Genomic DNA, 11237 nt, shown 5'->3' on the forward strand with positions numbered 1-11237 from the left:
TCGCAGTGGAGAAAATGAAGGCTCAGACAGTGTCACATGGGAGAAGTGGACCAGGAGCATGGAGGCTTCCAACCCAGCCATGTGTCACCCCAGGGCACCTCCGGGGGGGCCCCTCCTCTGCTCCCCCCTTACCTCAGCTGGGCCCAGAGAAGCTTCGGGAGGCTTGGCACCTGGGGCACCTCTGAAAATGGTGGACAGTGCAGGGCCGCACCCCTGCCCAGGCTGCCCCGCCCAGCCCAGCCCAGCCCGGCCCTGCCCGCCCAGTCACACCCTCCCTGCCTGCCTCTGTCTGATTAGGAGGCTGGGGCTGGGGCACCTGGTGGGAGATCCTGCCTGGGTAAGTGCTGGTAGCTGGCCCAACACGCTGAAGATCTCCAGGCTTCAGCTGCCAGCCCCAAAGCGCAGGCCTCTTGGGCCTTGGAGGCTGGGAAGCAGCTGATCCAGGCAGCGGACCAAGTCTGAATCCTCTCCAGGAAGAAGACAGGAGGCCAGGCCTGGGCCCGACAGCAGTGCTCAGGAGTGTCAGCAAATGTACAAGGTCAGGAAGGCATGGCCAGCAGCCCTGGAGGACCCTGCAAACCCTGAACATTCCTCCTGTCATGGTCCAAACTCCGGGGGCTGGACCCACGCACAGTGAGGGGCTGCTCCCGTTCAAGCCCACCGGATCAGGCCAATTCCAAGTAGGACTGGTACACTTTGATGTAGCCGTCCTCTGCGTCCGCCACCATGAGCTGGCCCTGGGGTGCACAGGCCACACCCAGGGGCCACCTCAGCCCCTCGGACACCAGGCAGATGGGCGCCCTGGCCCGGGGGAACAGGGTCACCTGGCGCTGCTGCTTGTCCGCCACAATGACACTGCCCGCTGCGTCAGTGCACACGCCTGCCGGACTGCCAAAGTGGTGCCCAGTCAGGTCCCCCAGGGAGCACAGGGGATGGCGGGCACTGCCAAACAGCCACACGTCCCCGAACTCCTCGCTCACAGCCAGGCCCCCATCGGGCCCCAGGCCCACCCAGCAGGGGCCCTCCAGGCCCAGCATGGAGGCGGGGGCCAGTGGCTCCAAGGCAGGGCCCAGTGTGAAGCTGTGCACGGCCCCGGGCACGTAGTCTGTCACCAAGAGGTGGTCAAGGGTATCCACAGCTAGCCCCGGGGGCCAAGAAGGTGCCCACTGTCACCCAGTGGCCTTGAGGTGCTCGGGCAGTGTGCTGCAGCACACGGACAGCCCTGTGGACCAGGTCACTGATCACCACGAGCCCAGCAGCTGTCACAGCCACGTCCTCCGGCACGAAGGCCCTGGCCCCTGGCACAAGGCAGGGCAGGTGGCAGATGGAGCGTCCCTAGAGGTCCAGCACATGGATGCAGGGTGCAGTCCCAGCCGTCAGGAAGAGCAGGCCATCTGGGGAGCAGTGCAGGCCCCAGGGCCCCCCTGCAGCCCCTGCAGGCACTGGGATCCACCCAAGCAGCCGGGGCCGCCAGGAGTGAGCGGGGTCTCCAGGCAGGTCCAGCGTGAGGCACGGTCCCTGGGACGCGGCTGACCCGCTAGTTGGGGAGGCCCAAGAGGTCATGGTAAGAGGCCAGAGAGCTGGCGGGTGGGCAGACATCACAGTCCCAGCCTCTCTGAGCCAGTCCTCCAACTGGGCCAAGTTTGGGGCTGCAAGAGAAACAACACCCCACCATGTGCCAAGCAGTGAGACGGCGGTGCTAGTTCCTCCTGTTTTACAGATTTGGCTCTGTTCCACCAGGTCCCGACCGCCAGCCGTGCCTCTGGGCCCTATTTTCCCAGGTGTGGTCCCTGAACACAATTCTGGGAGACACATGACCCAGGAGGGCTGCTGTGGGTTTTGTTCTGAGGCCGGAATGAGCTCAGGGGCATCTAGGTGTCCGAGGTGGGGGGAGGGGTGACAGATGAGCAGTGTCTCTCAAATGCCTCTGCCCACAGAACCTTTCCTCCAGGCAGGGAAAGTGGCCCTTGTTGGGGGCAGCCCAAGCCCCTGCCCATTGCCCCACACAGCCCTTGGAGACTTCCAACTCCTCAGGGGTGAAGCAGGGGTCCTTTCCTAGGCCTCTCTGGCTGTGGGGAGGGGTCTCCTACCTGGGGGGCTCGCGCTCTGTTGCTGGAAACCAGAGCCTGAGGGGGTGGGAGGAGCCACCTGGCAGAGGAGGGGGGAAGGGGGGAGCGGGGCAGGGAGGCAGAGCTCTGGCTGGGCCACCTGTGAGCAGCACCCAAGGAAGCTCTGAGGAGTCTAATCACTCAGCTGCTGACCCCACCAGGTACCTTCCAGTGTTGCCACATTCCTGCCTCGGGGCCTGTGCTCTGGCCTCTGGGACATTCTTCACGCTGCCCCTGCACGGCTGGTTGCACTCACGGTCCTCTCAGCCCACCCTCCCCAGGGGGCTCAGGGTCTCCACCACCTGCTGTCACAGGGGACAGCACCGCCTCCGTCCCCCAGCAGGACCGAAAGCTCAGGACCTGGGGGAAGGGGCTGTGCCCCCGACCTGCTGGCTGGGTCACTCACCAGAGTCCGGGGCGGGGGCCTCCAGGGGCTGCATCTTGCACCCCCACAGACTAGACAGGTTGGGTCCTGTCTCTCTGATCCTGTTTCTGCACCTGTGAAGCTGGGGTCATGCACTGCCAGCCGGGTCAGGCTTATGTCTGTCCATTGGGTGATGAGAAGTCGGGGTGCGGTAGCCAGGTAGGGGTGCTAATGGGAGGCCAAGGTGGGGTGGGTCTCCCTCAGACTCAGGACCTGGGGATTCTCCAGACACCGCCTGACTCAGCCCGCAGCCCCTCCAGGAAGCCACTGGAAGGTGGGGGTCAGCCATGTCTGTGACCCACAGCACTCCCTACCTGACCGCCTGCACCCCAGCTCTGGACACTGCGGAGGGGCGGGCGGCGATGCTATCTGCTACTGGCGCGGTTAATGGGGCGGCCGCAGGTCCTGATCCGACTGGCCCCAGCCCGGCTGGCCCAGCGTGGGGAGCCAGGCACAGGCAGGAACTGCCCTCCCTGGGGCCATTGCTGAGTGGGCGTGGAGGTGTGGCCAGCTCCCAGGAACAGAAGTGATTCGCTGGGTCCGAGGGTCCGCCGGGCACCCCTCCCCGCCTGCCCCCCGTCCCCCACCACCGCCTGTGGGAAAAGCCAAGTCTGGTCGTGCTGGGAGGGAGGCAGCGAGCTGTGAAGGCCACCGATGCCTATCATGGCTGCAGGGGCTGGCAGGGGCCCAGTGGAGGCCACGCTGGGCGAACAGCCCTGGGCCACAGAATGTGGGGGCACCGTTTAACCACAGAGGGAGCGGCCTCCTGCATGAATCTGACATTAGGCCTGTCCTGCCAGATGGGGGCTGGAGCATGTCCAGGGGTCCCTGCCCACAGCCCATGTGCAGAAACACAGGCCTGACCAGGGCTGAGACCGTGCACACCTGCCTCCCCCTGCCCCACTCTGCCCCCCCATAGAAAGCTCCCCACTCTCTCCCCAGACTCCGGCCCCCCAGGGAGAGCCCAGTCCACAAGAGGAGGTCCGGACACTGCCCCCCTGACACTCAGTCTGGGGACATTTCTGCGGAAGGTGACGCTAGACCAGCGAGGGATGAAGGAGGCCCAGACGGGGTGTGAAGGTGGTTTCCATTTTAATGTCCACAACTGTGATCACTAAAGAGCCATGACCCTCTGCTGTGCCTGTGTGCCCCCAGAGATGGGTGTGGCCACGGCGGGTGGGGTCTGTCCACGGGCATGCTGGGACAGGTGGGGGGCCAGGCAGCAGGCATGGGGTTGGAGAAGGGCCCCTGTCTGTTAAGGACAGAGATAGCAGCAGGAGCTGTGGTCAGACCTCGGCACCCGTGGGGTTCTGCAGGCCAGAGACAGCCTCAGGGGGCCAGGAGCCCCCAGGCCCACCGCGGGTGCCCCAGCTGCCAGGAAGGACAGGGTCCTCTGGGGCCTGGAGGGGAAGACCCGGGGGAGGGACACTGGAGTCAGCCTCACACTTGGTGGTGTGGCTGGACAGAGGCTGGGCTGCCAGCATGCCGGGTGGCTTGGGGGTCCCCCGGACCAGCATGGGGCCCAGCTCCGGCTGCCCCCAGAGCCCTGGGGGCACCTCATGCCCCTTGGTGGGTGCCCGTTTCACAGAGAGGTCGAGGGGAGTGTCAGGTGGCCGCACGGCCCGCTCCAGTGCCTGGTGGATGGTGAGCAGCTCCCGGCGGATCTTCCCCAGCTGCTCCCGCAGAGGCCGTGGGGCCAGGCCCCCAGCAGGCACCAACTGGCCCAGGCGCTGTTCCACCCTGGCACAGTCGCCAAGGGCGCGAGTCAGGTCCTCGCCCACGTGCCCAGGGCCCCCCAGCACCAGGCCCAGCGGTTGCTGGGGCAGGGGGGCCGCAGGACCAGGGGTCTCAAGGTCACTTAGCTCCTTGTCCTCAGGCCACAGCATCACGGATGGGCCGGTCCTCAGGCTGGCGGGCAGAAGCCAGTCAGGAGGCTGTGCTGCCCGCACAGTGCCCCACCCCCTCACTCCCCTGTCCAGCCTGGCGCCCTGGCCTAGGGCCTCGGAACCCCAGAAGGAAGGACAGGTTGGCTCTCTGGTCTCAGTCTCCCCTCTGCGGCCTGAAGCCCCTATTCCTGGTGACTGAGCTCCAGCTGGGGACCAAGCCACCCTCTCCCCCAGCCCTCTTCCCACCTCTCCTAACACCCCCACGACTGGGGCCCCTGACACCCACCTGCTCTGGGAACTGAATTTCATCCTGCTGCAGGGGTCCTGCGGGGGTTCTGGCCTGCCTCCCAAGGCCAGCTTCCTCTTGGGGTCGCTCTGGGCAGGCTGCTCCAGCTCCCCCTCCTGCCCCGGGTCCCTGAGAGCACCACGGGGCCAGGGCCCACCCAGCCCAGGCACTGGCAACTTCAGCAGCCCAGGGACCAGAGTCTCGGGGGGCCCTTTGGTGGGGGCGGGGGGCTTGGCAAGGGCAGTCTTGCCTGCCGGCAGCCCCAGGCTATGCTCCAGGAGCAGGGGGTAGTACAGGCGAGGGACCAGGGCCGGGCGCTCGGTGGTCTGTGGGGCAGGGAAGGCAGTGGCCGGGGGCAGCAGGGGGCTGGCTGAGGCCAGAAAGGGCACGTGGGCGGCAGCAGCCAGGGAGGGCCCCAGGTAGGAAAAGAGGCCCGGGCCGAGAGGGTAGTTGACGCCCAGCAGGGACAGGTGGAGGCTCTGGGCCTCAGGGAACTCCCCGGGGGTGGGCGGGGGGTAGCAGGGCACACTGCCCTCAGGGCCCGTGGCAGGCGCGTCCACCCCGGCCGTGCTCCTCGGGTCCCCACCTCTCCCCGGCTTCCACGACTCGGCCAGGAGGCCACCGAGGCCCACACCCTTCTGGGGGTCCCTGACCTCAGGGAGCAGTGTCTCTGGGGACCCCTGGGCCCCTGGCCTGGGGCCCCCAACCCAGCGGTGCAGGGAGAGAACGTCGGTGACCACGTGGTCGGGCGTGGCGGGAGCGTCCAGCGCTCCTCGGGGCCGGCCGCTGGGGTCCATGGGGTCCGAGGAGTCCACGGGGTGGCCTGGGGTGGGTGCACGTGACCGGGGCGCGGCCGGTGCCCGGCGGCAGGCCCAGTCGGGGGAGTCCAGCAGGAGGGAGAGGGAGTCCTTACAGAGGCTGTACTTCATGTGGTTGTAGAGGTGGGACTTCTCCAGGCAGGTGAAAGGGCACTGGAAGCACTTGTAGTTGTAGGGTTTGCCCCAGGGCCGTGGGATATAGTGTGGCTTCTTAGGCTTCCTCGCCCGGGCCCGTGCCCCGGGGCCCAGGCGGCATGAGCCTGCCTCTCCGGACATGGCAGCTGCTAACGGGCGAGCCCCGGCCCCATGGCCACCTGTGGACAGGACCTCGGTCATTGCCAGCCGCCCCCAGCCGATGCCCCCTCCCCTCCGTCACAGCTCGAGGCTAAGCGTCCAGGCACTGGCACCCGCCCCATCCCCCTCCCCGGTCTCTGCCAGCAGAAGTGGCCTCCCTGCCTCACTCTCTGTAGGGTCAGCAGACACATGGCAGAAAAAATGCAGGACAGGGCCTCCCTGGTGGCGCAAGTGGTTGAGAGTCCGCCTGCCGATGCAGGGGATACGGGTTCGTGCCCCGGTCTGGGAGGATCCCATATGCCGCGGAGCGGCTGGGCCCGTGAGCCATGGCCGCTGAGCCTGCGCGTCCGGAGCCTGCGCGTCCGGAGCCTGTGCTCCGCAACGGGGGAGGCCACAACAGTGAGAGGCCCGCATACCGCAAAAAATAAAAAAAAAATAAAAAAAAAATAAAAATAAAAAAATGCAGGACACCCAGGTAAATGGGACTCGGGTAAACAGGAAATACTTTTTTAGTGTAAGTATGACCTAGCCAATATTTGGAATGTGCACTCAAAAAATTATTTGTTGTTTATCTGAAATTTAAGCTTAAGTCCTGTACTTTATTGATTGACCCTACACGCATCTCGCCCCTCAGGCCTGGCCAGTCCCCAGCAGGCCCATTTCTGGTGTGATTCCATCCACGCCCATCTCCCCAACACCAGCAGAGCCCGGGTCTCCGTCTACCCCACGGGCACTGGGTGAGTGACCGGAGGAAGCCAAGTATGACCAGACTCACTCCTGGGGACACGGCCCTTCCTTGTCTTAACCCCTCCAGAGACTTTCCTGCCCGCCGGAAAGCCAAGATAAGAGCCGTGAGATGAGAAACCAGCAGAGGTTCTGAGCGCCTGTTTACACAGTGTCCCTGCTCTGCAGGGCGTTGGGTGGGCACTGTGGTCTCTGAGGGAGCCAGCCTTGTGTGGGCCAGGCCAGGCTGGGGGGCGTGGATGTCCAGCATGGCCTCACGGCACAGCCACCTGCTCAGCCTGGCTCCATCTGGGTGGCTGCCGGCAGGTCGGCAGCCGAGCCTGCAGCGGCAGAGCTTGGCCAAGACCCTCCTCTCCCCATGCCCCCGCATGCTTGCTCAGAAGCCGCTCTGCACTCCATCTGGGCTGCCACCTGGGCTGTCCACCGCCCCAGTGTGCGCCTCAGCCGGGTGCTTGGCGAGTGTGTGCACACAAGCGTACAGCTCCCGCTGAGCCCTCCTCACTCAGCGCCTGGAGGGACCACCTCTGCACGGCTGGGCTGACTCAGAACAGAGAGCAGGGCGGCCTCCAAAATGCAAGGGGCCCGGGCACACGAGGCTCACACTCCACTCAGAGTGGACGGGGTCACTGCACACATGAATGCACTCGGCACGGCCGGGGGTGTGAACAAGCACAGGGCACATGCACACACACACACGCACACCCGAGGACACACAGGGTCACAGTCACGATGTAGACACATGTACACTTGCCCTGCTCCCGGGGCTCAGGGACGGCCAGGGCACTGAGCAGGGCAGGGCAGGGCTGGGGTAGCTGGGCAGCCTTTGGGAGCAGGTCGTCCTCCCTGCTGGCCTTCGGGCTCTGCACATGGCAGGCAGTCATGTCTGCTGCCCCCAAACACTGGATGGGCACCCCCATTATGGAAACAGCCACAGGGGTGGAGAGGGCTGCCTGTCGAAATGGGCCCTGCGGAGGTGGGGTTGTCATAGCCATGGCTAGGGTGTGGAGGGCAGGGTGAGCAGAGGCTAAGTGACTGGTTTGTGCAGGGATGTCCACATCAGGGAGGGGACAGGGCCCCCAGAGGAGCACCCGGTTGGGAGGAGGGGGCTGTGCTCAGGAGAGGAACTGGGGCTCCCTTAGGGGCTGCAGACACTCCCTGGACTTGGTGGTGGGTGCAGAGGCAGGCCCCATCCCTGCCCCCCACCCCCCCAAGATACAGATGACAAATGGGTGTGTGTGCTCTGGAGACAGAGGCGGCTGTGCGGGGGCCATCGATCACCCAGCCCTGGGAGCCACACAGCTGTGCCACCTGGTGCCACCACCCACCCCACTTCCCAGCCGGGCCCCTGGGCTGGGGGGGCTCCTCCTAGGCCTCTGGACTAAGGGGGCGAGGGGCCCCTCCTGTGCTCCTGCTTCAGATCAGTCACCTGGCTTGGGGTGGGGGGGCTTAGTTGGGAACCATCTCAGCAGCTGCTGACCCCACAGGGGCCCAGAGAACACCTGGCACCTGCCCAGCGTGCTTGTGCACAAGCAGAAGACACCCCCAGACAGCAGCACACCCCCACAAAGTCACATTCATTCGCACGTGTGTCCCAACCCGTGACTGGGTGCGTGTGCCCAGGGCGGCCTGCACCCCGTGTGCCTGCGTAGACACCTGGTCCCACTAACCTTTCCCTGTCTGGGGGAGAACTGGTGGCACACCAGGTGCAGGAGGCCTCACCCAGGGTGGGAGAGGGGGCACCCAGCGCTTGGAGCCACCACCAGCCACCAGGGGATTGATTATAGCTCACTCATCCCGGCTGGCGCCCTTGGGACTTGGGAGCACCCCCACAGGGCGTGGTACAGAGGAGGTGACCAGGCTCCTCCTCGGCTGAAGTCGAGACCCCAACTCCCTCCCCGCTTCCCTCCACACACAAGCCCGGAGGGCGCCCTCCTACAGGGATGGGGCTGCTGCGCCCTGATGGTCCCGGTGCGCCGAGCTTGGACGCCGCGAAGTGGGGGACGTGGGGACTGGGGTTGCCCCGCCCGCGCCCCGACAAGCTTGGCGTCCCGCCACTCCGGCGCCCCTCACGCCCTGCCGGGTCCCCGCGGCCCCCAAACTTCCGACCCGCCGCCGCCCGTGCCCGCCGTACCTGCGCCCTGGACGGAGCGGAGCCTGCGGCGCCCCGATAAGTCAGCGCGTGGCCCCGAGACCCCGCGGGAACTTCTCGCCCCGCCCGGCGCCCCTCCCCGCCCGGCGCCTGCCGCGACCCCGCACCCCGCGGGACCCGCACAAGCTCTCGGGGCGCAACTCGGACTCCGGCCTGGGAAACTGAGGAGCGGCCCCCACGCGGTCTGCGGTCACTCACTAGGCAGCGTGTCCCCGAAGCCTCCGCCAAGGACCGCGTCCCCCCGACGCCGACTCGCACCTACAGAAGTTGGCGGCGGGAGCGGCCGCGCGTGCGCCACGGCGCCGGGCTCCGGGGGGCGCAGCGACCTCCGACCCGGGCTCGCGGTGGGGGTGGGGGCGCGAGCGCCGGCAGCGGTCCCCCCCCACCCCGGCCACCTCAGGTGCACCCCCGTCTCTCCCACTTCCCTGCCCACAGTCGCCCCCTCCGCGCACTCACCGGCCTCGCGGGCCCGGGACCGGCTCAGCAGTCTCCGCCGCGCCGACAACTCCTGGATGGAGCCGTGGCCGGTGACACCAGTGGCACCACCCGAGCAGGGCAGGGACGGGCAGCGTCGCGGCAGAGCCGAGAGTGGAGACGCAGGTGTGCTGCCGAATGAGGGGCTCCTGGCACCGTCCCCGCCCCCGTCGCCTGCAGGCTGCCGCGGGGGTGCGCAGAGGCAGCCAGGTCTCCCGGGGTCCCCGCAGCGGTGTGATGGGGTGTCAGCGGCCGAGGACGCAGAGAGTGGGGCCGTCAGCACTCATCCGTCAGGGCAGGGCTCTGGCCCCTAACAGCCCCTCCGCCTGAGCCAGGGCCTCTGGGCTGAGCCCCGGGACAGGGGGACCTTGGAGAACAGAGCCAGCCTGGGGAGGGCTGCAGCCCAGCCCGGGAGGGGACAGAACTTAGCTCGGGGAGGGCTGCAGCGGAGAGCCGGCAGCAGAGCCCAGCACACACGGTGGAGCAAACCTCCTTTTCTGGCCAAGATTTGCCTGCAGTACCCTTCCCTCTTCTCCAAACAGGAGGCTGAATGGGTCTGCACCCCCAAACCCCTGTCCTGCCCACTGACGGCCACCGGCTCAGAAAGAGGGTCACATGCACTCACTCCCCCTTTCTAGAAGCATCACCCCCCAGCCCCCACTCCTCACTCCCCTGGCAGGTGCCCAAGGAGGGCTGCATCTGCCTGCTGTTGGCAGGACTCCTCTCCACTGGCTGTCCCTCCTGGGAGGACCCGGGTGAATGAGGCGGGGCCTGGGAAAGGGCCCACCAGAAAACCCCCGCCCCTAATGTCCTCACGGCCAGAGCTGCTCCCAGCCCCACCTCCCAGGGTACTAGGCTCCATGTTGATCTCCGAACTGTCCAGACTTAACATAACAGTCTGGAGCCCACTTCTCAGCTGGGTCCTAGCGGAATTTCATCTGACCAGCCAGGACCATTCCAGAAGTGGACACAGATACTCAAGACAGGCCAGTCACATTTCTCAAGAAATTTGTGCCTTTGTTCAGGGGAATGTGCCTTAATCCAGAGATGAGTGATGTGCCATCTCAGGCATGGGGTGGGGTCTGCCATCGTCGGAGGGGTGTGTGCTGCCCCAGGCCCACTCCGTGGAGGCACAGAGGTCCCCGTGAGGGTCTACTTGGCCTTCCCTGTAGGCTCAGCTACAGGCTCCTGGGGTATCCCAAGCTCAGCTTGGGGGGCTGGGGTGCTTTGGGGAAAAAAGGAGTATCCAGTAGCGGTCTGTGGGATGGAGAACACTAGGTCTAGAGTCTAGTGCCTCCTGGGCCCTGTGAACCTGGCCTCAGTTTCCCCAGCTGTGCAGGAGGGTGACAGGCCATGGCCCAGTTGTTGGGGCTCTGGTCAGCCACGACAGACGTCTGTAAGGAGCAGGGTGCCATATCCTGGGGGTGCCCAGTGCAAGGACACTGATGTGAGGGTGACTGCCCAGTGCCACCTTCCCTGACACAACCTGGGGGACCCCATTTCTCCCCGTAAAGTCCACAGGGCAGAGCGGGGGTCTGGAGGACTGCTGTGGGTGGCACAGCCCACCAGCCTTGTCCTCTCTGCCCGCCTGGCCTGGCCCAGCTGACCAGCTGACCGTGCAGGAAGCCCCAGGCCGGGAGACAGCTTGAGCGGTCGTCACGCCAGCAGCCCTGTGGAGAGTGGGGGCCGGGAGGCCTGCTCCTTCTGCACACAGACCCCACTCCGGACATACTCAGCCAGGCCCGGGCCCCTATCTTGGGCACTGCCCAGAGAGGGCAGGGGGCACAGGTCACCCTGAGCCAGTGGGGGTGGGGGTCTCAGGGACGGCTCTATGCTTCCTGGCCCTGAACTGCTGACTCCTCCGAGGGTCTGGGGAGGCCATGCTGCCAGCACAGGGGTCGGGCTGGTTGGAGGGTGTTACCGTCCTCCAAGGGAAGGGAGGGGCCTCTCAGCGTGTGGAGGGGACAGCCCAGTGAAGCCAGGTGACCAAGGAGCACCAGAGAGCGGGGAGGAGGCCAGGCCTCAGCATGTTGGGAAAAGCAGGAGTCCAGGGA

General features: G+C 66.2%; 2 protein-coding genes across 2 annotated transcripts; both read right to left on the bottom strand.

Moving 5' to 3' along the window:
- Window positions 1-665: 665 nt before the first annotated feature.
- On the bottom strand, window positions 666-1067 carry NHLRC4 (NHL repeat containing 4). The gene has a single exon (XM_060079397.1). It carries the CDS (start codon window positions 1035-1037, stop codon window positions 666-668), a length of 372 nt encoding a protein of 123 aa, XP_059935380.1. The 5' UTR covers window positions 1038-1067.
- Window positions 1068-3818: 2751 nt separating this feature from the next.
- PRR35 (proline rich 35) lies at window positions 3819-5798 on the bottom strand. Its single transcript, XM_060119975.1, has 2 exons — window positions 4705-5798; window positions 3819-4440 (listed from the first exon to the last, which is right to left on the bottom strand). Exons 1-2 carry the CDS (start codon window positions 5796-5798, stop codon window positions 3819-3821), a joined length of 1716 nt encoding a protein of 571 aa, XP_059975958.1.
- Between the last annotated feature and the right edge of the window lie 5439 nt (window positions 5799-11237).

Source organism: Mesoplodon densirostris, chromosome 16 (assembly GCF_025265405.1).
Source record: "Mesoplodon densirostris isolate mMesDen1 chromosome 16, mMesDen1 primary haplotype, whole genome shotgun sequence".
Lineage (NCBI taxonomy): Eukaryota > Metazoa > Chordata > Mammalia > Artiodactyla > Ziphiidae > Mesoplodon > Mesoplodon densirostris.